At 42.8% G+C, this 26,547-nt stretch overlaps 1 protein-coding gene and 1 long non-coding RNA gene across 2 annotated transcripts in view; one reads left to right on the top strand and one right to left on the bottom strand.

Annotated features, from left to right (window-relative positions):
- The window catches only part of LOC142768605 (carbohydrate sulfotransferase 11-like), a 30,120-nt gene extending 22,925 nt beyond the window's left edge, over positions 1-7,195 (bottom strand). The window contains exons 1-2 of the mRNA XM_075870618.1: positions 6,977-7,195; positions 1,634-2,280 (exon numbers count right to left, since the gene is read on the bottom strand). Coding sequence (XP_075726733.1) covers positions 1,634-2,280; positions 6,977-7,078 — 749 coding nt within the window. The 5' untranslated portion in view covers positions 7,079-7,195. The remainder of the gene's footprint in view (positions 1-1,633; positions 2,281-6,976) is intronic.
- Positions 7,196-17,665: 10,470 nt separating this feature from the next.
- On the top strand, positions 17,666-24,683 carry LOC142768604 (uncharacterized). Its single transcript, XR_012885354.1, has 3 exons — positions 17,666-17,909; positions 19,680-19,757; positions 24,447-24,683. It is a non-coding gene; the product is annotated as an uncharacterized LOC142768604 (long non-coding RNA).
- The last annotated feature ends 1,864 nt before the right edge of the window (positions 24,684-26,547 follow it).

Here is a 26,547-nt window from a genome sequence, read left to right as displayed (position 1 = left end):
TACTCATTGCCGATTCCACGTCTTCATAGAAGCTTTCAACTGAAGCGTCATCATGGCTGGATGTAGGCGCGTAAGCCTGTACCACCTTCATCTTGTATCTCCTATTGAGTTTAATTACGATACCTACCACCCTTTCAATAATGCTATAATATTCCTCTATGTTGCCAGCTGTGTTTCTGTGAATTATGAACCCCACTCCCAGTTCGCTTATGTCTGCCAAGCCCCGATAGCAAAGGACGTGCCCATTCTGTAGCACCCTATAGGCCTCATTTGTCCTCCTAACCTCACTGAGCCCTGTTATATCCCATTTAACACCCTCTAGCTTACTGAATAGTACAGCTAGACTTCCCTCACTAGATAAGGTTCTAGCGTTAAACGTTGCCAAGTTCAGGTTCCATTTATGTATGTATCATGTATTTATGAAGATATACACTCATGGGATCTATCAAAAATTTTTGGTTGGAGTTTAAATAATCTTCCAATACACTCATCAAGCACACAAATGCGCTCAAACCACACACGCAAGAATACATATACAACGCATTTCACATAATAACGAACGTGATCACCGAATAGTTGCCTGCAAACACTAAAGGCTTAATTAGGTCCAATATACGATATGTTCTATAGTTTGAGCAGCATGGCAGAACGTGCAGCGTCCAGATGGTCCCTGTACATATGCCCTTGTGATTCTCACTCATCTGTGGTCTGGGGTTTGGTATCGTGGTTAGCGTATGCGACTGCTGATGCAATGGTCACTAGTTTGAATCCTGTGTATTTGTCGCGAATGTTCTGTAGCTCGTTTCTAAATTTACTTCTTGTGTATTCCATATGTCATCACATGCATTCATTGAACTCTCAGTTCTCGGTAGTTCAACCAAAAATTGTAATAAGTTGATTTTTTTTTAGAAGGAGCAACTGATGGGACTAACAGTTTGTCCCTACGCAGTCACTTCCTCCCATACAGGGGTAACGTTTACTTCTTCTCATTTCACCTCTCAAAACTACCGAGGACTAAACAGTTCATCCCCTCACAGTCACTCTCGAAAAAACGAATCGTTCATCCTTTGGGAAATAATAGTTGTGGCAATGCAGTTACCCCCAAAAAGACGAACCCACTTTCTTTTTTGTGGCTTAGAGTGTAGAAGAAGTTTTTTTTTTTTACCAAACTCTCTCGGCGCAGTCTTGCTACTGTTTTCTTTCAACCCGACTAATTCTAACTCAGTTTCACCAAAAGCCATACGTTGTAGCGCCTCTCATAACGAAGCCGCGTTTCGGGACGTAAAACCTCACTGATTATCATTATTAGCTTCACCAAGGTATTACTCAGCTGGAATCATCCCTAGTCAGACTCGTGGCTTAATAGGAGCCTGGGCGAGCCTGAGTGAGTCGAATGAGTCAATTTGCAGAGCTATGCACGTTCGTGTTCACAATGCGCATGATAGCACAAATGGTACATTGTATTCCTATTCTACTAATACTTCTAAATAGCCTGAGTTAGTACACTGAATAGTTTTGCCGACCAATGTCTGTTCTTTCACACATTGCGCACAATCACACATCTGTGATATCATAAACATACTGTAATATTATTTCTAAAGATAGTAGTGCGAAGATATAAAAAACTACGCACCTCATGGTACAGGGCCTGCACCGAGTAGTGTAGGGCGCCCAGTGTGAGTCCCACTTCTGCACAGGCATGTTCAGTATGATCTTTACAAACTCGGCGAACGTGTAAGTCCCATTCGGTCCACGTCCACTAAATCCACCTTTGTAAAGGTGCTTGACCGCAGACAGCTTCGGCCTGCTTGTTCGAACCTTGTTAACGTACGCCGACACGAGTCTCTCAAACGGGTGTCGTACAATTATCACTCGAGTGTAGTTGGTGACTACATGGTGTCGCACGTATTCACTCGGACACAGTAAGCGGAACCTGTGAAAGAAGGTGTTGTAGATGCTATCAGCGTCGGTGAACTTCGCAGAGGCGTTTTGGGCCAGCAAGATGAGCGCTTTGATGCTCGACGTCGCTGCCTTGGGGACGGCGCAGAAGGCGAAGCGGCGATTGTCCACAAGGTACAGGGAGCGCGGACCGCCCGCGCAACTCACGCTGCTCTTGATGAGCGAATCGTCCCATCGTTCGTACTCCTGCAATACGTCAACGTATTTTTCGCAGTATGTATTGATCCTTCGGAGCCTTTCGTCAAGATCGTCGGTGACGCTCGGCATTTTGGCTTCAGTGGATTCTTGATAGTCTGACGTATGGCAGTCACACTGCGCAAGCTGCGTCACAAGAAACAAAAATTAGAGACGCTTGAGTCTCGCCTTCAAGAGTACAAAACGATGACGTATTAGGGCGCCGACTGCATTATCGCCTTCTCGATTGCTAACATGGCTTCGCTAAATAAACACCTGAACCATGCCGCAATAAAACGAATGTCTCAACTGGCAACATCGGCTGTTTGAAGCCTAGAATGTATTCTGCTGGCACAATGGTTAGCGAGTTACCTGAACATTCGGTCGGCAAGTAGATGATAAAAAAGAAAGACAAAGAGGAAAAATCGAAAAAAAAGGCAGGTAAAGAAGCCAAGCGTCTTGGACTAAACTACAAGTCACAGGCATTCGCACAACAGTGACTTGGCTTCCCCAACCTAATATATATACTGACACAAACAGAAATTTAAAAGTTCCTGTCGAAAAATGGATTGCGAGTGTCAAAAAGCCCCCAAAACGGGTCTTAGTGCTTTCGAATACATTAAATATGATTCAATACCCAGACATTCAAAATTGCAATTACGGTTTCCGTATTGAAGCAGCAGCTTTGCTGTGGCATGTTAACACAAATCTAACGTCACGGGAAGACTGCAACTGGTGACATACTATCAACAGCTGTCAATTCGATGTCAGTCACGCGGAGTTCGTGGAAACAATTTGTGAATAGCTTTGCAGGGAAATTGACAGTGATTCCTACTTCTTAGGCAGCATAGTGGACCTAGTAAAGCACGTTGACATGTCACGACATTGTCCTCTACGATGGTGCTGTCTTGGAGACTGTGTGCTACGAAAACTACAATAAAAATAAGGCAAAGTAATTTAAACTTGTGTGGCTTCTATGTGATAAGAGTGCCGACACTGGATAACCTGAAATCAGAAATGAATCTGGTGAGTTGACATAAATAATAGTGATTACTCACTTAAGGGCAGACAAAATAGGGGCCGAAAGACAAAAACCAAACAATCAGCCAAAGAAACAAACATTCATACAAACAAACAAGTAGATTGACTGGCGCTGGCTGCGATTGGCCGTATCAAAGATTGTTTTCGAGCAAACGACGCGAACAGAATTGTTGTACTCGATTCCGCAGACGAAAAGGGGTGTATCACTGCCTAAACACCTCTCGCACATTCTTTGACAGGACTGAGCAGCAGGAGTAGTGCATGTCACAACGTTTAGTTTCAATTTAGGCGGCTCTTAACTGCGTATTGTGCTTAAAACAGCTGCTAATGAAGGACGAGATGCTACGCTTTTCCTGCCTTCTTTCAAAGCAAAAGTGAGTTCAAAGGACTCGGTGATAATCTCTTCGGAGGTTGAGGAAGCTCCCATAACCGTGAAAGCTGGTTGATACGAATTCCGCCTGATTAACTACAGGTCCCTGTGCAGACGTCCTGAAGTTTCTACCTTAACGTTCCCATACACTGCACGGGGATGTCTGCTGTTAGTCGTCGTAATTGTTTTTCAATACGTTAACGCTCACTGTTCACATTCGCACCTCACAAAAGAAACTTTTAGTCCTCATAGCTGCTCGTCACGAGACGAAAGGTGTATTCTGTTAGTGGCTCCTACCACGGCTTGATTCAGACAAAATCTCATGTTGAATAGCAGGAATGACCACCAGCATTAGGTTAAGAAAGATTGAAGTTTTTTCTCGGGTCCTCCTTGCGTTGTAAAAAACGAGCAGAGCGACAAAAAAAGCTCGTTGTAGTAGTGAGTGTCACCAGTGTGTGACAGTGCTTCTATGAACACCTTGACGAGGAGGTGTTATTTCACTTGTATCCTTCCAGGTGCAATGAGAAACTGTGGTAGCTCAACGACTAATCTATTGAGTCGGCTAGCTTGGGAGCGGGAGTTTAATGCTGAGCTACGGCCACGCTATGTCAGTGGGAGCTAAATGTAAAGTTAGCCGAGTTATTCAAGGATATCAAAATTAATCAAGAGTTAGAAACTTTCCTTCAAGCTCTACGCATCAAATAATATCTTCATTTCGTTACGTGTGTTCCAAATTGCTATTTTTCATAGCTAAAATAATCGACAACATAATACACCATTGGCGCGCACACAAAACTACACACATGAAATACGGCAACGAAACAAACAAGGACAACCACTCCGGAACCTGGGTATTTTCTGTTTGCAGTAAGTGTGACATAATAGTTTTTTTGTTTGTCGAGCCTTTCATGTCCAGGATTCATGCCAAGCCTTGAGGGCAGCGCAATCCTGTGTGCACCACTGACACTGGGTGAGTCTCGCTAGTCACCCCTACTCCACTAAAAATGAAGGCAACAGTTAGCCCAAAAAATGGGTATGTTTCAGAAAAAACGTGTGTGGCCAAGAGAAAACTTTTCATCATATTGAATACGTTTGTGCTCCGAAAATTGGCGATATTTCACTACTTAAAACTCGCACTGAAAAGGAGCACCACCACAGTCAGCTGGTTCTCGGTGAATCTCACAACGTGGATGTGTGTCACCGTTGCAACGATCTACTCTACTCTACAAATGGGGTGCGTGTTACCACAGTCCCACCAATGTCACGTTATACTTTGTGGTTGCAAAAGGTGGTGGATATACTATTACCTCAAAACTTAATCAAAAGCGTTTAGGACATTGCAATAATACAACGAAACGGAGCGTCTTATGCTAGAGCTTCTTTGTAAACTTCTGTGTATAAATGGTGCGATCAAGATGCAACATTACTGTACTAGCGTTTCGGAGCCGAACAAAAAGTGTTTAATAAAGAGCAGTGATAAAACAATAATCCGAAAGGTTGGCAAAACATACGACTTCATTGGCATAACGAAAGAGACGCCCCCAGATCCTCTGTTTAACCGGTGACCGGGAAGTGGGGCTGCTTTATTTTTTTCGCACTTCATAATTGGAGTTATCTGTACAGTAGCCGGGAAAACCACAACCATAATACCATAAGAATTGGCAGTAACCCCGATGACACCCCACCAGTAATGATAGAAGTAGGAAAAGCTTTGGAAAGCATGGAAAGAGGCAAAGCTGCTGGTGAGGATCAGGTAACATCAGATCTGCTGAAAAATGGAGGACAGATTGTGTTAGAAAAACTAGCCACCCTGTTTACGAGGTGTCTCCTGACTGCAAGAGTACCAGAGTCTTGGAAGAACGCTAACATCATCTTGATACATAAGAAAGGAGATGACAAGGACATGAAAAATTACAGGCTGATCAGCTTGCTCTTTGTAGTATACAAGCTATTTACAAAGGTAACTGCAAGCAGGGTAAAGAAAACATTAGAATTCAATCAACCAAAGGAACAAGAAGGATTTCGAACAGGCTACTCAACATTCGACCACATTCATACTATCAATCATGTAATAGAGAAATGCTCAGTATATAACCAACCACTATACATAGCCTTCATAGATTACAAGAAGACGTTTGATTCAGTAGAAATATTAGTCTTCATGCAGACACTGCGGAATCAGGGCGTCGATGAAGTATATATAAACATCCTGGAAGAAATTTACAGGGGATCAACTGCTGCCATAGTGCTTCTTAAAGAAAGCAACAGTATACCAATCAATAAGGGTGTAAGGCAGGGGGACCTAATCTCCCCAATGTTATTTACCGCGTGCTTACAGGAGGTTTTCAGAAGCCTAGAATAGGAACAGTTAGGGATAAGAGTTAATGGAGAATACCTTAGTAACCTGCGCTTCGCCGATGACATTGCATTGCTGAGTAACTCAGGGGACGAATTGCAACTCATGATTACGGAGTTAGACAAGGAGAGTAGAAAGGTGGGTCTTAAAATTAATCTGCAGAAAACGAAAGTAATGTACAACAACCTCGGAAAGGAGCAGCGCTTCGAGATAGGTAATAGTGCACTTGAAGTTGTAAAAGACTATGTCTACTTAGGGCAGGTAATAACCGCAGAGCCTAACCACGAGATTGAAGTAACTAGAAGAATAAGAATGGGGTGGAGCATACTTGGCAAGCATTCTCAAATTATGACAGGTAGATTGCCACTATCCCTCAAGAAGAAGGTATATAACAGCTGTATCTTGCCGGTACTTGGCTACAGAGCAGAAACCTGGAGACTTAAAAAGAGGGTTCAGCTTACTTAAATTGAGGACGACGCAGCGAGCAATGGAAAAAAATGGTAGGTGTAACCTTAAGAGCAAGAAGAGAGCAGAGTGGATTAGAGAACAAACGGGTGTTAAGGATATCATAGTTGAAATCAAGAAGAGGAAATGGACATGGACCGGGAATGTAGCGCGTATACAGGATAACCGCTGGTCATTAAGGGTAACTAACTGGATTTCCAGAGAAGGCAAGTGGGTTAGGGGAAGACAGAAGGTTAGGTGGGCAGATGAGATTATGAAGTTTGCGGATATAAACTGGAGCAGCAAGCACAAGACCGAGTTAACTGGCGGAACATGGGAGAGGTCTTTGTCCTGCTGTGGACGTAGTCAGGCTGATGATGATGATGAACACTAGGAGTGATAATGTCAGACCAATTACCGCTACAAGCAGTGGTAATTGAGGACGCCATATTTGTGGTTACAGATAGCATAGAGAGCCACACACTCTTAAAGGCAGCTATAAAGAAACAGGTAGCCTTCTCTCATCTAGCAGTTTTTTCGCCACCCCGACATTTGCTAATATCACTTGAGCAGCTGGTAATAAAGCGGAAAACATTTGGAACCTAATAACATTCTGCGCAGTTATAACACACCTGAGAGAACATTCGATGCCTTCCGACGAATGCCAGTTGAACGAGCATGACGGCGGCCACGACAAGTGCTATTACCAGTGATTTAGTTGACGGTGTCGCCATGGAGAAAACCCCGGGTTTGAGCAAGCTCGGAGTGTGTCGCTCGGCCGGTAAAATGCTAGCATACTGTGGAAGTCTTGTGCGAGTCGTTGATTGGCACCGTTGTGAAGCGCTCGCGGCTTCGAATGCTGTTGCGGGGTGAAATGTGCATGCTTCGCGTTAATATTTTTTATTGGTCTTCTTCTTTCTGCAAAGCGCCGTTCGCAAAATACGCCAGCTGCCACGCACGTGGCGTATTTGAGGAAATATGTGTTCCTTCGAAAGCGTCACGTCTTTTTGAGGTCAGGTGCGTCACTACAAATAGCGATGCGAGCGCTGTCAGTTATGCCTTGCAGTCTTGGGAAATAAAAAAAACCATAAAAAACTGCCACACTTTTTTGTGAGATGATAAAAGTTGATCCACGGAAATGGCTGCTGTAGAGATAAATAGGCGTCTTCTTTTTCTTCTGTATCTAAACGCCTCACAATGCTCCACTGCGTTAAGCAACGCCAGATAGTCAAAATTTTTGCAGCCGTCCACTACAGCGACTCTCGTAATCATACAGTGGTATTCGTAATAATAATAATAATAATAATAATAATAATAATAATAATAATAATAATAATAATAATAATAATAATAATAATAATAATAATAATAATAATAATAATAATAATAATAATAATAATAATGATAATAATATTACTATTATTGTTGTTGTTGTTGTTGTTGTTGTTACCATTGTAAATATGCTAACTGGTTCTCCCCTGAACTTACAAGTTCTCTGAAGTATAAAGATCGCGCACACAAGAAGGCTTAATATTTTTCATTCAGCAAGAAAAGGAAAAGTTCAGTTTCTGCCGAACTCACTCTAAACGCCTATACAAACGGAACAAGAGTTGGTGGTGGTAACAAGTTCATTCCGGCCAATTCGTGGCCTGAGCGTAGGCCTCCCTCGAGGAGGACCAGAGACCTGGTCTCCTCACCACCTCACGGACTTGCTGAATGGGCCACAGTGGATCTTGAAGGTTGGAGCGCAGTCGCACACCATGCCGCAGCCTCATTCAGCTGAGAGACTGTTTTCACCTGCTAAAACTCCACAATCCCAGAGAATGTGCTTAAGTGATGCGTAGGTCCAGCCGCGAAATTCGATTGATTGATTGATTTGTGGGGTTTAACGTCCCAAAACCACCGCATGATTATGAGAGACGCCGTAGTGGAAGACTCCGGAAATTTTGACCACCTGGGGTTTTTTAACGTGCACCCAAATCTGAATACACGGGCCTACAACATTTCCGCCTCCATCGGAAATGCAGCCGCCACAGCCGGGATTTGATCCCGCGACCTGCGGGTCAGCAGCCGAGTACCTTAGCCACTAGACCACCGTGGCGAGGCTCCAGTCGCGAAATTCGGAAGTATCATCTGAATAGATATCTGGGTATGTCTTCTTATAATAAATGGGGTTGGGGAGGGCCTGGGTTTGCATATGCCTCCGTACTCCCGCTTCGGATCTGTCGAGTTTTGGGTGCATGGTGAATAAATATGCCCAATTTTTTATAAAATTTCGTAATTTCGCAATATCGGGTCATTTTGTTCCTCTCTGTCCAGCCCTCCACGGGATGCCGATCGTCTGAAGAGGACCTCTCTACGAAGGCACAGAACGTGAGACCCCAAGCTTCGCGATGGACCTCTCCATTGATGTTGGGCATGGGGGTGTGGGAGGACGTGTCAGCAGGCAACCACATAATATGTCATTCTTTCGTCATACATTGAACTACAAGAAATGAAACGCGTCCGACTGGCAAGCCGAGTATTGGAAGTATGTAGGCAAACGGTCTCACCGAAGTGACAGGTCCTTCAGGCTACTGAACTGGACTGGACGAAAGACGGTGTCGAAATGAATGGTGTTGCTGACTGTTTCGCCACCCATTTTCAATGCAATCTGTAATGTTGACTCGTCTGTTGTGAATATCTTTCACAGCTATCTGCTGAATAAATCACGTTATGTAAACAACCAGACGTCTCCCTTGTACAAAGTTACTGGTGGGGTCCCTGAAGAGTCGGTATTAGACCCGCTTGTATTTTTAATTCATGTTAACAATGTTCATTTTGCAATTCGTTATTCTTCTTTTCTCTTCTATGCATATTACATAAAGATATTTAGGAAAATTCACGCACTTAACCACTGTCGCTTGCTGCAGTGAGATTAGTGTTCTTTGTCTTAATGGTGTAACAATAATAACCTTTCTCAGAGTACTTCAAAGGCCAAGTTTATGAGTATATCTCACAAAACATCTATCGTGTCATTTTGATATTTTGTCAGTTCTATGTCAGTATATAAGGCTTATGAATTCAGTGATTTAGCTGTTATTTTAGAAAGCATCCTGTACTTTTTTGCTCATGCTAAACGTACTGCCCCACGAGATCTTCCGTCTCTGGGTCGCGTTTGCAGAATTTCTCTAAAATTCAGTTCTCCTACAGCTTTCCGGAATTTGAGTGCTGCCATATGTCTTCCTCTTTTAATAAGTTTCTGTGGCCTGGAATAACGCCGTGAATTCTAGCAGTGACGCCATTGAGCAAGCCCAGAAAGAATTCATAAGGATTTACCCCCATCGTCTTGCTAAAGATTACTCTGCATAGTGTATCAACACTGCCACAATATTATCATTGATATCAGATCACTGTCCATAAATCGCGCTGAATTTATATGTTTACAAAGTAGTTGGCGGTATGATATCTAACCCTTTGCTTCTCAGCTGTGTAAAATATCGAATTGCACGTAAGTCAATCAGGGAGAATTGACCATTTTGTGTACGTGCAAATTTCTTTACATGTTCTATTATTGATAGAACACAAAATTTCTTTAACGTTAACTCTCATGATCTTGATGCTTTTCACTGTCTACTATCATTGTTTTTAGCTGAGCTTGATTGGTGATTGATATGTGAGGTTTAACGTCCCAAAACTACCATACGATTATGAGATATGCCATAGTAGAGGGCTACGGAAGTTTTGACAACCTTCGGTTATTTAGAGTGCACCCAAATCTGAGCACATGGGCCTGCAAAATTTCCACCTCCATCAGAAATGCAGAAGCCACAGCAAGAATTTGATCCCGCGACGTGCGTTTCAGCAGCCGAATACCTTAGCAACTAAACCACCGCGGCGGGGCTTTATCTCATCTTTGCACTGCTTTAAATAGTTCTTCACAATGTACAGAGTCTTTCATGTTTCCGTCTTCCAGGAAGGTTTCAACATAGTTGTGTGTATTCACCACTCTTTTTTTTCCCTTCCTTTCTATGATTTTAATATTGTCTGTTTATTCTTCCCATTTTACGCAGATTTTTTTCTGCATGTTTTCACTGTTTGTTTCATTTTTCTGAAGAGTGTATTTCATTGTTTTTATACTGTTCTATTTTCGCGTGTGCCTGCACTGAGACCTTACGGATGTTACAGGGCACGTTAAATAATAATAATAATAATAATAATAATAATAATAATAATAATAATAATAATAATAATAATAATAATAATAATAATAATAATAATAATAATAATAATAATAATAATAATAATAATAATAATAATAATAATAATAATAATAATAATATTAATAATAATTCATTATTATTATCATTGCTTTTTTTTATCTAAAAAACCTGCTCTCAAGCATACTACTACATGATATTATAAAACAATATAATGTTTTGTCTGAAGGACGCCATCTTTACAGTCAATACGTAAAGCAGTGTCGTTTCTAAATGTTTCCGAAAGTACCTATTTGGGCAGACAGTTCAATGAACATCTACTGTACGACACCTTATTAGTATTCTGATACTCAAGAAACGTATGAAAGCGTTCCTATGAGCACGACCAACAAGGATCCAAGAGACCAGACAGAGCGCTTATGTGTCCTCTTTTCTTTGCCCTCTTGTTGCTTGCCATGACAGGCACCCTATGGCTTAAAGATCAACAATATCAGTTCTCAAACACTGGTTAAAAAATCAACAATATCAGTTCACAGTCGGCGCTTATGCACTCCGAAATTGCACGCCTACGCGCGGCATCGACGTCCCTCATGTGTGCCTGACGCGCATGGTGTGACTGATAGCTCTGTTTACAACCCGTCCTCTGCCGAAAGGCTCTAAAACAAGCTAAATAAATGTTTTGACTCTTTAAACAGCAGCATAAACAATAATGTTCATGTTGGTACACATGCTCAGCACAATAATTCCTGAACCCTCTGATCGGAGCTCCTTAAGCGCTTCATAGCTACGGGAAGTGAAAAAATAAATTTTTAACAGGGTGGCTTTTCGGGAAAGTTGGTACATCATCTTGGGGGTAATACCTCTCCTGTTTTTGTCTTATTTTTGTTATCTTGGCTTCTTCTGGTTGATTTGATTCTGCTCGTATTCCCATCAAGATTGTTGTCTTAAACTGGCACGCACTTGATTTGTGCCTATCAAATTCCGCTTGGCTTCGCCGATACTTTTTTCTGATTTGTCCAGCGTGGAATACAAATACGTGACCGATGAGTCTTTTAAAAGATTGAAAATCAGATCACATTGCGTAACAATTAAGCATACCTAACTATCGATTACCATCACGTAACTCTCGTGATATAAATTTCACAACATCTAGTCGCAAGACTCAAATCACGTAACAAACAGGCACGCGAATACACATCACCATAACTATTCCCGTGACTGAAAATCTGCAATAACTAGTCTCGTGGCTACAAATGCCCTCACCCTTAGTCCCTCTAATAAACTAAAAATATAGCTACCAGGGTAAAAAGACGATATTCTTAAGAAGAATTAGACACAGAACTGAACTCACGATTCATTTATTTTTTTGAACGCAAGACCCTTTTCATGGCACGCAATGAAGTAACCGAAATTCGTCAGCTTTTCTTGATTATATTGTTTTTCGTATTAAGTTGGCACAAAACTTTTCTTCACATCTTTTTATCATTATTTTTTGTTGCTTCAATGTGTGCCATAAAGAAGGCCTTGCGTTCGAAGTAGCAAATAGGTTGTGGGTTCAGCACTGTGTCTTTGTTTCTTCTTGAGTGTTTTGTATTTTTGCACTGATAATTATATCTTAAGATGAACCAACTTGTTCAGTCTGCAGTTTCAGGGAAGCCCAGTAAATTTACGCTCAGTCGCGTAATAGCGCTTCCTGTGACAGGTTTTCGCCATTACCCACGTGACAGCTAGGCTCGTTCAACGAAAAGCAACGTAGGCAACAGGCAGTCACGTAACAAGTCTAGGCAAGTATATGTAAGTGTGGGCATATATAGTATTACAAGCAAAAACTGGGCAACTCGCCAGCTCCAGGAAAAGCTCGGCATTAGCAGCAAAAGTTAGTTAGGTCGAACATGAGCTCCACTGAGAGTTCCTGACTGTCAGCTTTTTTCGCAAGTGCAACAGTATTTGTTTCCTAAACGAAAACTAGTAAATGCTGAGGCAGCTGAATTGCTGACTAGGGCACAAAATGCTTCGCCGACTTATTTCGAGGTGTTTTGTGTGCGTGGCTGCACGATGAGTTTTTTTGATGCCCCAGCGCGTCAACAATGCCGATTGCGGCCTACACAGAAAGCAGAGTTACGTATTCCGCTTTCGAGACAGAAAACATCACAGCCAATTTGCTCTGTTGGGTGACCAGCGAAGCTGTGTGGTTGGGGAAGTCAGTATAGCAGAAAGCTTCACTTTCTCGTACCCCCCTCCCCCCCAAGCAGGACACTGTCATTTCAGTTTGAAGTAGTACAACCCAAGTTCATCGGTGTCGACGGTCATTTTCATAAAACTTACTGAAGTGGTCACGACACCTTTATTCGAGCTAATTTCCCATACGTGGTCACGTAGTTGTAATTTAAACGTCAGTCAACCCATTCTGTCTTATGCGGTATTTTTTCTTAATATGTCTTAGGCCATATTTTAGGTTGCCAATTAAGAAAAACGAACAATTTTATTTGCACACTAAATAATAGTAATATTAGTTGTCCGGGTTTCCCACGTCAAAACCACGAAGTTGCTATCAGTGATGCTGCAGTTGAGGGCTATAGGTATTGCGACAACTTCAGCGCCTTTGGGATCCCCCTAACTATAGATACACGAGTTTGGTGGATTTCAGCTTCATCGAAATGCGACAACCACCGCCAGCGCTCATTGTTGGTCTCCTTGTCAGCAGTCAAGAACCATAACGGCTCACTCGAGTAGACAAAAATTTCAAATTTAAATGTTTAAATGCCTGCTGATCACACAGCATTAGGGATGGTGCACACCGCCGACTAGCAGCGGTTGCGCGACCATTTGTGTTTGGCGACCAAAAAGCGACTGATGTTAACCCCAGCAGAGGCTGCATGCGGGTGACCAGAAGTCGCAATAGCGGATAGTCACGTCCGGATCTCGTTATAAGTGAGAACTCTTGAGGCCAGCGCCGATCAGCTTATCGCCGCCAGCTGAGCGAGCGGAGCAAACCCTGTGCGCCGCATTTGTTGTTTTTATCCGTTTTCGCCAGCGCAAAGATAAAAACAAACAAAGAAAATTGAGCATCACTGATTGGTTCCAGCAGCTTTGCGACCACAATCGCGCGACTGAAAAATCGGTCAGGGAGCGACGATCCAAAGCAGTCGCTTTGCGAACGTTTGCGACAGTTCGCGACTGTTTGCGACCAGTCGCAAGTGGTCGCGCGAACGCTGCTAGTAGCCGGTGTGCACCATCCTTTAGTCCACTCGGCAAACCCACAGCCAGCATAAAGAACGGTATCTCTGGTCATAAAGTATTAACAAATACTAACATACTGTGTAGCTCGTATCTCACGCAGGAAGAAACTATTCGCCGGCACTGCCTCTAATATTATTAGACCAAAGTGAACTCGGTACCAGCTTCACATATTTAGGTACGGTTAAGCCCTATGTTTGACTGACACTTGCATTAAAGGGAAAAATCACCACCGTGTTTACGAAGCGAACGAAGATAGAGGAGCTTGCTCCGAGGTGCACGGGAGTTTCTTGGCGAGACCATCTCTGTAGGAAGGCTTGTCAACGAGCCTGCGGTTGGCGTGTACGTCTACGGCAGTGTTGTCTCAAGTACGTTTAGTGGCTGGCACTGCACAGTGTTGGCCACATAGATCGGTGCGTTAACCACCTACCTCTTTTCTGGAAGCGATTCATTTTTACCATATGTCTGCTCGTAAAATCATTTTCTTTCACCGCACATGTTTTTGTAAGCATATATATGTATATGTCTGTTTTATTCAAGGAGGTTTTAGTTGTTAGAGTGCGTTGCGTCCAGGTGTCTTCCTTTTGTACTTCAACTTTTTTCCGCAACTCATTTAAGAAACATAGTGTCACTTGTAGTTCAAACTGTCCTGCCCTTGTTTACACAGAATGCAGCCATGTGCGAAACCTTCGCTGAGACAAAAAACTTTCAAATTTTTCAATTACACAGTAGTGTTCAACAATTGAAATTGTTGAAGTAGCTTCACACAATAATAAGTTCACACTGAGTGATTATTTTACGCAAAAGGGACAGAATATTGCTATTGCGTTCAACTCTGAAAAGCAGAGCCTAACGGTGCCTTAGTTTTTTTTTTACACATAACATGCCCTCATGCATTAGCCGAGTTTAATTTGTAGGTTTGCAGAAAAACATGTGCAGTGCTCACTGAATAAAACGCGACATCACATTATTTTGTGTAACTTTTTAAACGGGTATGTGCAGTTCCTTAATTTTAACCACACGATTTTGCAACATCTGTAACAATAATGTTGGTTCTGATGAAAGCATTCCAGTCGAAATTACACATATATTAGCCTAGATGTAGATGGTGGAAAAAAAATTATGGGCTACATTTAGGTTGTTCCTTTATTGATCCGTGAGGAATGCGCCCTACTTTGAAGAACCAAACTAGCAGAAAATTCGCACTGCGTGTCCTTATAAAAACACGCGCAATCATAACAACATGAGAAAAGTCGGCGAAGAAAGACAAATTAAAACGCGGGCTCATAAATCTCATGACACCCTTGGAGATAGAGATATTCAACTGTTTTTCATTTGTAATTGCACAAGTCGCAATTTATTTTTGGTAATTCCTCAAGTGTTAAAAGGAGGGAATACAAAACAATTTGACATCAATATTTTTTAGGAAATGTAGAAAAGCACAAAATGCACATTTTTCTGGGCCCGCTTTCTTGTCTGCTTTCTTGTCTGCTTTCTTGGCACGCTTTGTTGTCTGCTGCGTCGACCAACTGTTGTATGCAAAATACGTTCCTCGAAATTTTCACCCCTCCGACAGACGCCCTTGTAAAATCTTCACTATGCGCATCTTTTGCAAACTTGCAAACAACTTCAGTGGGGTCAGGAGACGTTTTTGGGAGAATAAAGCTCAAAGTGTCCCCGTAGACCCAGAAACCTGCAGGTGGATCACCTTTGAGACAGGCATTCGGTAACGCTGCAATTACTGCTTTATGTACTTTGGCTACCAAGGCGCATTCCAGTCAGAATTTTACCTTATTTTTCTAGCGTTTTAATAATAAGGATCTTCAATCAACCAATCGTGAATCAATCAATTATTTAACGTATCCAGGCACAACCATAAAGTCTTTTATGCTGGCGCACGCAAACAAGAAACGGCAATGAAAAACAGTAGATTATAGGCTGTCTACAAAAAAGGAAGTCAAGAAGAAGAGTGAAAACGCACAAACAAAAATAGATAAATGGACAATAGGAACAATAAATAAAACAGAAGATATTCATGGAACCGGACTGAAGAATAATGTGGAATATACACAACATTGTGGAAGACTTCCTGAAAGACGGGAAAGGTAAGAATCTATACCTGTGTAAAACTATACCTGTGTGTACCTGTGTAAAACGTTTTATTAGTGAGGAAACCTCACTAATAAAAAAATGACTCTTGACTATAAAAACACAACAAATCAAGAAAATGACGTTAGAAAGACTCGGTATTCCGTTAAGGATAGAGTGTTTGAAGAAGCTGGCAGGTGCATGCAATGGTTGATTCTCTCTGGATAACTTACGTAGAATTCGAAAATGATTACGACCGAGGAGGGCAAATTATCTTACCCTGAACAACTTGTGAAAAAATAGCAGCTCAGCGCGATTTCGTTGGCAGTTAAGCGACGGCAAGGATAATATTATAGCAGTGTTGAAAAGCGACCCACAGTCCTTTCCGTGAAATGATGGGTGTAAGTGTTTATGAATTTTTCACGGACTTGCTAAGTGGTGTTAGTGCTGGACTCGCCAAGGCCATTCCAGATCAGATATGTATATATACTCAAGTTGAGCAAGACATATCGCGGTGTATGATCTGCAGAAGCCTGTAGGAGAACTGAATTCTCGAGAGAGATTCAGCCAACATAGAGAGAACTAAGGGCTCGCTTGGCAGCACATTTGATGCGAGTAGGAAAATTTTGTGTGCTATCAAAAAGAACACCAAGATTACTGATATCATAAACCTTACATAACGGCACAGTATTAACAGAGTATAGAATTGACACATAGGACGTTTTGCGAGATACGATGACAACAACATTATAAATAATAATAGGAAAATTAATAATGATATAACAATAATATTAGATATAATATTGATGACAAAATAATACACTCATCTTATTCTCACATGGCCAAAAACATCTTGCCACATTGAAGCAAATGGTAGTATCCGGGCGTCCATCAACCTCTATACGTGAGTGTGTAATTGCGCAATTTGGTGGGTATGTACTGGCATACATATTTTATAAGTAAATGCACCACAGTGTTAGTGTTGCATGTATATGTTCGCAAGCAGTTTTTTTATGATAGCGGCTGCACTGCGGAGGATTGTATACGTAATGTAGACTTTGCTTACGACCGTAAAATGTTGCTTACAACAGTAAGAAAGACATTGCAGAATATTTCAAAGCAAACTGCCTATGCGTGTTTTCCAGCACTCTGAGAAAAGTGTGAAAACTGCATGAATTCTTCGGATCTTTATTGAGTAGTTATGAGATTGCTATTATCATATTGTTATTATGTATTGATGTTGCTGAAATAAAGCCCGTGCTGTAAGCAGCCGCTATCGCTGTTGCTTTATGCTCAGGGAGAGATTTCAAGGAGGGACTTATGAAATTATGAAGTTACACTTTCGTCAACAATGTTATACGATTTGCATACAACTTACAAGCCTGATAGGGGAAGTATAACTCCGTTACTCTAAACAAAGCACACTGTACTTCACGATTGGCAACAATGGAAGTCATGCATCAAAACAAAAAGCAAGCCTGAACAATAGCGCAGAAATATTTGTCTTTTAATACTTCATCAATGCATAAGGGAAAGAAAACGAAAGGACAGGGAGGTTAGCCAGTTTTCTTTATTCATACATAAATGCGTAAAGTAGTGCCGCACAGATTATAGTCACATCTTACTCATGTAGCATCAAAAATAGCTTCAGATTGAACACGCCTGAAGAACAAGTAACAAAAAAGGCTTCGTTCTTGTATCGTGCATTCTTGCCTTTGTCTGGGCATACAGAAATGTATAAACGAAGGTAAGAGCATGCATGTTCCAAGTAGCTGTTATTGCAGGTGCACACTTTGTGAATATTGAACCGAAGTTTTTAGCAGGCACTCGCTAACTCCTTTTTTAGTCCGCCTTTTTTTTGGAGTTGTCCTCAACACGTAAAAGGTTGCTCAAGCAAGCGAATGCCACCACGTCTTTAATGAGAAAATTGTGATGCAGGTCTTTAACCAGAGAATTTTATTCCTTCAAGGTTTATTCTGCCTACTGTCAATGTTAGAACTTCCCGTGAATGTAGTTGCGTTGAATCGCAATGGTCGAGGGGGTAAGTATTTTTCTGCCGCACGCTTGAAATCCTCAATTTTCTGCAAGCAGAATATGCTCCAGTCTGAATATAGGCTGCATCAGGCGCAATATGAGTCGGAACGTTTGCGCCCTCACGAGAGCAACAGTGCGCTTTTGTTGTTGTTTCGGGTACTGTGTTATGAAACCATCTTGTACTAAAGATGGAAACGCGGAAAGTGCTTCACTTTTGTTATATGTTCGTATTATTCGACATGAAGGCTCTTTCTGTCAGTGACAAATGGCAAAGAATCTTCGTAATGGTGAAACGTTTGCGGATGTGGCAATTAAGCCCTTAGTTGTGCGTTTTAAATGGCGTGAAACGCCTTGTCGCATGATGGTGTGCTTGATGCTCCGCCAAATCATCGCAGAGTTGAAGGCTGGAAAAATTTTTTTTTGCTTTTTCAAAAAGCATTTGTCACTAAATATTCTACGTTAGGAATAATTGTGGTATGACACTAGGTAGAATAAGAAATATTTTGTAAAGGCCAACATAAGTCGGTATTTAATCTACGCCCAAGTTACCGTGGTAATAAAAGGCTTTATATTGCTGAATATTAGCATATTCTTTTTCCACTGAGGCATTTCAATCGAGGGGTACTTAAGGAAGCCAGGCTGTCATATGATGTCACATAGTGTCGTATTTTGTGATTATAAAGTGTCGTCGTCTAATAGCGTACCGCGAGAAAAACCCCAAGTAGCTATCTGTACTATATTAAGCAAGCGGTTGTCGCAAAAAAAAAAACTTTTTTTCTCTTGTCCTTCAAGCACCTTGGCGATGATATTGAAGCAAGTCTACTTCGTGTTTTTTTTTTTGCGAGTGCCTGGATGATTATCTTAACGCAGGGGAACCACGTATGGCATATACAACGGTGCGTCGTGATGTGAAAGGGTCGTTTTTTGTCTTGTTTTTCGAGTGCTTTTATGATCTTAATACATGAATTTCACTTTAGAGGCTAGGGCAAGTAAGCAATAGCAAAAAAGAAATAGCCAAAAAATACAAAATAAATGCAAATAGAAACCTAAAGATAGGAAAGAACAAGAACAAGAGGAGTCATTACTGGTAAGACGAACAAACACTAGAAAAATTGAAATAAGAACAAAAAAGAAGGGAGGAAAGAAAAGGGAAGCAAATAAAGAACAGAAAAGTCCGCACAACTCTAAATTCTTCAGGTTCACCGCCATTTATTTTGTGTCCATTCCTTTACGTTTTCTGTCACCAAGAGCCCTGCCGACAACTGCCATGACTGCGATAAAAGGTTCATAATGCAATTGCGTAAATGTCCTTAAAAGAGGCTTGTTATCGCCACCCCCCATTTTGTTAAAAATGCCTATGACCTGTGGCTTATATAGCCGCAATCATTTAGCCATGGTTTGTAGACATGTGCCACGCGTGCATGAAGAAAAGAGCCGCGTGAAACACGCGACAAATATCTCCCACTAGTCTTATCATGTTCAACACATGCTGATGCCCTGCGATGCAAAGTTCGTGTGTTTCAAGATTAGAAGACGACAAAAATATAGTTCAGAGTTACGCGGCTATATAGAGAGATAGAAACAGCCAAAATGCCCGGCATTCGCCAAGAATTGTTACGAATTTAAGAATAGCTGTCAAACTTGGTATGCATAAAATCTACTTATTTCAGTACTGTGAACAAACACAATGCAGTATATTGAACAAATAATAATAAATGTGTCTCAGGAAAATTTTGCATTGCCTCACTGAGCTTACTCTTACTTCGTTCGCCGTTAGGGTATGGGCCAGCCTTCTATGTTGTTGGACAAGCTCGAGGTAGGCCAAATCAGCGTCCTCTTCCGAAGTCTTCTCACGGTTTGTATTTTTGTTTTGTTTTTTCAGTTTCACAGTGTTGACCACAAGGTAACGAGGAGTGCGCGTAAATGTGTCCCACCAGCAACCGTCTCACTTATAGGCGCAACACACCGCATGCAGCTAACACAAGAACGTGAATTCCGACTAAGCCATGCATAACTCCGTACCTACTGCCTGAAAACGTATCAAATGAAATGCGTATAACGCAACTTTGTAGAGCTTTCGTTGTGAACCATACACGCAGATAGTAGTTGTAGTAATAGACTTTTATTCCGCCGCAATTTACAGGCCCAGCATTTCGACCGCGTGTACGACCAGTCGACGCTGTTATTCTTCCCCTTCGGCAGCGATTCAGTCGAGCCAGGAGGTGATTGAAAGGGATAGGGGAGGGTAACAGCTAGACTGCTGAGCACTTGGGTAGTACAACAGGCAGTGTGACGGGTCGGAATATGGGGAGGGGCAATTGAGGCAGCAGGGTTTAGACGTATATTTAAAAAGGAAAAGACGAGAGGAAGTTATCAAGCAATTCATTTGGATGTGCTGTAGAGTTCGAGCTTCGAGTGCAGTGACTGATCAATCAGGGGGAGGGTAGAGACGCTTGTTGAGCCGGAGCTAGAAATATAACTTCTTGAAAGTGTGACACAAGGAGATCAGCCCATTGTTATTCGCGGAGCTCTCCCTGTCTGCCGAAGGTGTGGGCCAAGGAATGAACGGTACCCGGTGCAATATATCGCAAGCAAGCTGATGAGCAAGCTCACTTACGCTAATATCCGACAGCCCAGAATCGCAGCGGAGGAAAACAGTGGAGGATTGAAGAGCATAGACCGCTCGCTCGACCTCCCATTGAAGAGCAGGGGGCAACGTGTTGTTCTGTATGTGAAGGATGGCGGCGTGAGAGTCAGAGTAAATCGTGTACTCAGGGAGAGGAGGCCGGGAAGAAAATGACTGCATGGCGTGGACCATGGAACGGACCTCGAGCGAAAGTACATTTGTATGGTGCAATTATGGCCTGCTGGTGTGCATGTCAGGTGCCGAACGCTGAGGATGGTAGATAACGTAGCCCCACGAGCCCCAAAGAGCCATGTATGAAGCATCCGTGTAGGCACCTCCCTGTGTAGAAAGAGGAGGAGAATGTTGTTTTGCTGCTGCATGACGCCAGCCGGCGTGAAGAACGGGAGGCATATTAGATGTGAGGGGAAGGATGCGAAGGTTAGAAGCATCTGAGAGTCATTGTGTAGAGAAATAAAAGAATGTAATGGATGGAAGAGGCCTGGGGCAACGAGCATAGTGGTGGAGGTAGTGACAGGGAGGTTTAGAGCTACCTTGTAGTGGCCTAATAGAGTTCTTTCGAGTATGTTGAGTTGCGTTTGGGTGAACTGAATGTAGGGTACAAAACACAAGAACTTGTTAAGGACGAGCGCATGTGCAACCCGGCACGCATGAGCCTCGTGGAGCCACGACTGTAGAGTGAAAACGCGTCGCAGGAGATGAGTCACTTAGTGGCAAGTCCTCACAGCGTGATGTAGGGCCTACGCGCTCTCTGTCGCGTGCAATGGGAACCCAAGAACTTTGCATTTCAGAACAGTGGGATGAGAGAGCTAGAAAGATTTAGGGAGATGAAGGTGTTGTGGGAGCGCTGGTACAAGGAGCGGTTTAGGAAATGTAGCTCAGATTTCCTTGGTGCAGGAGACAGGCCAGCAATAGCGAGAAAGGAAACGATAACGTGTAGACCACGTTGCAAAATATTCTGAACGTCGCCGGAACATCCCGACGTACTCCAGAGAGTGATGTCGTCTGCATAAAAATATGGTGGAGGTCAGGCATTTGGGACAGTTGGGAGGCAAGGGGGGCATATCCAGATAAGTTGAGTAAGAGATACTATGTCATCTTGAGGAGTACCTTGGGTGATGGAGTGTGGGTTAGACAAAGGAGTATCAGCTCCAAAGCGAGCAACTCGACTGAAAAGAAAGGACCGGATGTAAGAATACATGCAGCAGCCACATGACAGAGAGGAGAGCAAAGCGAGTATGTGGTCATGACTGACGCCATCGAAAGCCTTCCGCATATCGACGGTTACAAGAGTATGGATCTGACTACGAGTAGGCGAAAGAAAAGTGTGCTGAAGAACAAGGAGCATGTCCTACGCACATACGTGGCGTCGGAAGCCAATAAGAGAAGGAGGGAAAAACTCTTTCACCTCAATTAAATCAGACAGTCGAGTCAAGGCCATTCGATCAGGAGCCTTGCCAACGCACGACGTCAAAGAGATAGCGCGAAGGTTAGAGAGAGATGGAGGCTTGCCCGGTTCCGAAATCATGCAAATTAGAGAGGATGTCCAAGACCTTGAACGAGAGCCGCTGTTCCGTGCTTTGTTTAATGCGTCTACGAGGATATCTTTCGCGTTGTCGGGGAGATTACGTAGTGTAGGTTATCTCATCCCGGCGGAGAGCCGAGTGGGTAGATTGGGTGGCTAGGGCAGCTTCCAACTCCCTGAGCGTGAATGCCCGGTACAGGTACGGGTTAGCTCGCCACAGTAATCTGGGTAGGAAGGTGTGACGGGTGGTGGAAGAAACGGAGATATAATTGTCAAAAACATCAGATGGAGTCCCTTGAATGAGAGCTTTAGCTAGGGTCGATGCAAAGGCACGCTTCGTACCTAAAAGAGACTTAAACAAAGACCATGTAAAGCGCGAGAGCAGTGCATATACAAGCCCGTCACACAGCGTGTTTGAGCGAGAATGCTCGAGGGAAGTGCCGTAAGCGATGATTTCAGCCCACAGAGCATCGTTGCGGGAAGAAAGTTGGACGTTATGTGGCTAGGAGCTGAGGGAGCGTTTCAGACGTTGATGACGTCGCTATAAACAGATGAAGTGAGGATCGGGGTCAGGAATGGGGAGTCGAAAACGAGCGCAGTGACTACAGGATGTCATTGCTGCGGAAATCCGCGACGTTCAGTCGTCGTAAGTTTCAAAGGAGTGAGAAGAAATGTAATTACGGAATGCTTCCTAGTCATTGTGAGCGGCTCGTTGTTTCCGCCTGCTGTCGGAAAGGTGGGTGGTGATGTGTATGGGAAAGTGATCACTGAAAAGGCTTTCATCTGATGCCTGCCCGTGAAAATGAAGGGAACTCCGAGAGGAAGTGAGATCAGGTGTAGTAGAGCGCTGTGAAACTGTGCCCGCTCAAGTAGGGGTGTCAGGGGTATTATGAAGGGAGATATGGTGTTCCAGGGTGAGGCAGTGTAGACGGCAACCTGATTTGAGTGTTTGGGGGTAATTCTAGAGCCTATGGGGAGTATTAAAGTCACCCTCACCCCAAGGAGGATATGGGTGGTCATTGAAAGGGAGTGGAGGAATTTGCTAAGAGCACTAAACAAAGAAGATGTGACAGGTGGGTTGTAAAAGGACATCAGAGCGAGAAATACGGTTATATGGTCGGTAATAGACCACACCAACTAAATATTTCATGAGGGCGAAGGGTGTGTCTAGTGGTTGAACGAAAACGTCATTGCGTACATAAATGAACGCAAGTGGCGTTCCCGTCGTAGCTTATATGCATGGTAGTCCGGGACGGTAAGGGCCGTCAGAGTCTCCTGTATAACAAGAGAATGGGGTAATGTTGGGCTGGTGACAAGATATTGGTGGAGAGGCGTCCTATTATGACGAAAGTTGCGGCATTTCCACTGCAAATTCTCGAGGTAATTTTCACGTGCCATCTAGGTCTTTGAAAAAGAGAAGACGCCTGCGCATGCGCGTTCCTCCTTTTTTGCCAGGGAAAGCGACTCTTGCAGAGAGTTAAGCATATAGGTGAAGGATTCCAGTTGCATGGATTGGGTTTCGAGGGTCGTAAAATTGCGGACAATTGAATTTTCCAGCTGGACCAAACGAGTCTCATGCGCAGTGGTGGTGGTTTCGACTATGTCGGCCAATTTTGTTTCATGGGAGCTAAGGTTGGGGGGGGGGGGGGGCTGAGTGTGGCGAGTTGATTATTTATCTCCGTGAGTTGAGAGGTAAGTGAGGTTGCGGTAGTTGCGTGTGTCTGCGTCACTTCGAGTATTTTCTGTTGTAGCTCATCTGAGGCGCACTGTTGCTCTCGCTCGTTACGCTCCAACACAGCCAGTCGCAGATTGAAGGAGCGACTCTCGTTACCAAAATATGGTGAAGGTGCGTTTGATGAAGAAGGGCACACAGGAGGTGTGTCCTTCACCTAAGCGGCGTAGGAGCCCGGGGCGTGAGGTTGCGGGAAGGGAAAGGAACTTATGCGCTGAAGAGGAGGATGGCAAAGGCTGAGTGGCTCGGCGCATGGCTGTGCGAAGGATAAAAGCGGCTTTGGCAAAATCACGTTGCTTAGCTAGAAGGCAGGGGCAGGTGGGGTCGAGAGATGAGTGGGTGTTGACTTGGCAATGGATATACTAGGGCAATGGATATACTAGGACATTTCTACAAACGTTGCAAGAGCTGCGCCCCTGTGTCCTAAGTTAGTGAGTATTTGTCTTTAAGCAGTGCGCGACGTCATTCCTTCAAAACACTAGAGAACCAACAAAATCTTCTTCAATATAGTATAAAAAACGGTAGGCTAGTTATGTACAAATGACCACATTCTGTCTTGTATATGCCAAGTCATGTGACTTCTGTCCAAACCAGTTCACAATATATTGTACATTTTTTATTCTTCTAATTGCAAATTTTGCAGGTCTGCGACCCGTCATGTAGTGGGAAGTGACAGCCCCGTATATGTACAACATGACCCTGAATTTGTACACCGTGGGAATACTAGACAAGTCGGGACGACCGAGGCAGCTGCTAGAAGAAGCTGAAACGAGGGAATGTCTACAGCAACTATGACGTGCATGTGCCATGTGTGGGACTGTCTGTGGTTTGACTCGAATCTCTCTGGGCTAAAAATAAACGAAAAACAACTGGCATCTCAGGTCAAAGCCTAGCGACGACCTAGAAGGAACATAAACACAACTTTATAAACTTATATAGAAATAGATTAGTGTTGAAAATCTTCCTATTCTGCTGTAAAGATGCTTGCTCGGATTGCTGCAAACTCAGGCAGCATTTTTTTTCAGATGTTCTAATCAGTGGCTTAACTGCGATGTAGTGCACTCGCGTATCACAAAGAACGTCTAGTTTCCATTTCCACTGACACGGTAGTTTTCATTTTTTTCCATTTATCAAGTCGAAAATAATGCCGGTTGGCGATAGGTTGCGCCGTGTTAGAAAAAAAAATAACATTTCTGCACTGCCTTTTCCTCTCACTGAGAAGAGCAAAGAACAATGAATAATAAAAAAAACTTGAATACGTGAGTGCCTTGCTCGAATTCAGCAGCAAAGTCGGACGTATTCATCATGCAGGAAACCCTCTCAGACGGTACATTTTAAAAGTGAGGCTCGTATGCAATACGAAAGTGTTTTTTTTTTCACGCTGAAAAATATGGAACGTGGGATATCATGTAGTGAATTGAAAAAAAAAAGGAGCATCTTGTTGCTGAAATTTTCTGTAGAAGATGACCCCGAATTCGCTCAACAGCTTTTTGTACCAACAGAACGAAAAGTGATATTGAAATTATCCATAATAGCTACATACATGACGGCATATACGCGGCACTATTATGAGAACTAAAAAGTAAGAATTTGCCAAGATGAGTGCGAATGTAAAAAAAAAAAAAACGTTTTCCAAACTGGTTTTATAGTTATGCCTGTGTTCTCATTGATAAAGCTCTCTATTTTGCTTAAAAGATGCATTTTCAAGGTTTTCGCCAGTTTTTTTGGTATGAGAGGTTTTAGATGCGTGACCTTAACTCCAAAACTATTCACAGCCATATTGGCCATCTATAACGAGCTACGCGAAACCAACAAAAGGTTGCATTATGCGCATGCCTGTGCAGCTCAATGCATGTCTTCAATATGGTGGTTTTCCAGGAGTTTCGAAAGTTTGAAAAAAATGCGCCATATTCAGACTGTTTCAACAGAAAAAAGGGCCACAATTATTGGAACAAAAGCTGCGATTTTATTTGTTCATTTGTTACGATTGACCACCACGTAGATACGTTGGGCATAAGTCAATTTATTTATGTAAATGCTACAAGGTCTTCCAAAAAGTGGCTGCTACATGCTCGTAACTGCTACAGTATGTTAATAATAACTATTAGAAATAATCTCAAGTATACCAATTCATTTCGTCCTTCTACCTTCACTAGCCGAGCTCTTCTGGGACACTTTGCACGCTTATCTTTTTCTTGATTACCGCTCAGAATAAAACGTTAGCTAGACACACTGTCATGCTGTGGAAACCCATCCGCTCACTCACTCACTCACGCCAACTTTTCAGCCTCCACTTACGGCCGGATACAATAGTAAGTACCATCATGTTGACTAAGCACCTGATGACTTTGCATGGTTTTGTATGGCCTATATCCGACGTTATTCACCCGAAATTCTGGCCTGTTTGTCCACGCGTGTCGTTTAATTGAGGCTAACTACAATACTGCGCTCATCACACTGAATTTTGCAGTTTGACAAAGGGCCAAGCAATGCACGTTACTCAGCTAAAATCAAACACAAAATGTTAGGGCACTTTACTAAGCCACCTAACTGCATCTAAATGAGGAATTTCGTAATGGTGCCTCTAGAGTAAGTCTGAATAGCTCTGGGAAAAGAACACCAGTAATTTTTTGTCGTTTTCGTCGTTTCAATCTTTATTCTATACTATTACCGAACATTCTTTTTGAAATCTCGTGACTTTTAACAATTGAACGTTCCGATTGATGTATATCTAACGAGCAAAC

Source organism: Rhipicephalus microplus, chromosome 8 (genome assembly GCF_043290135.1).
Source record: "Rhipicephalus microplus isolate Deutch F79 chromosome 8, USDA_Rmic, whole genome shotgun sequence".
NCBI classification, from domain to species: domain Eukaryota; kingdom Metazoa; phylum Arthropoda; class Arachnida; order Ixodida; family Ixodidae; genus Rhipicephalus; species Rhipicephalus microplus.
Note: the sequence above shows the minus strand (reverse complement) of the source record. Positions and strands in the feature narration are given on the sequence as shown.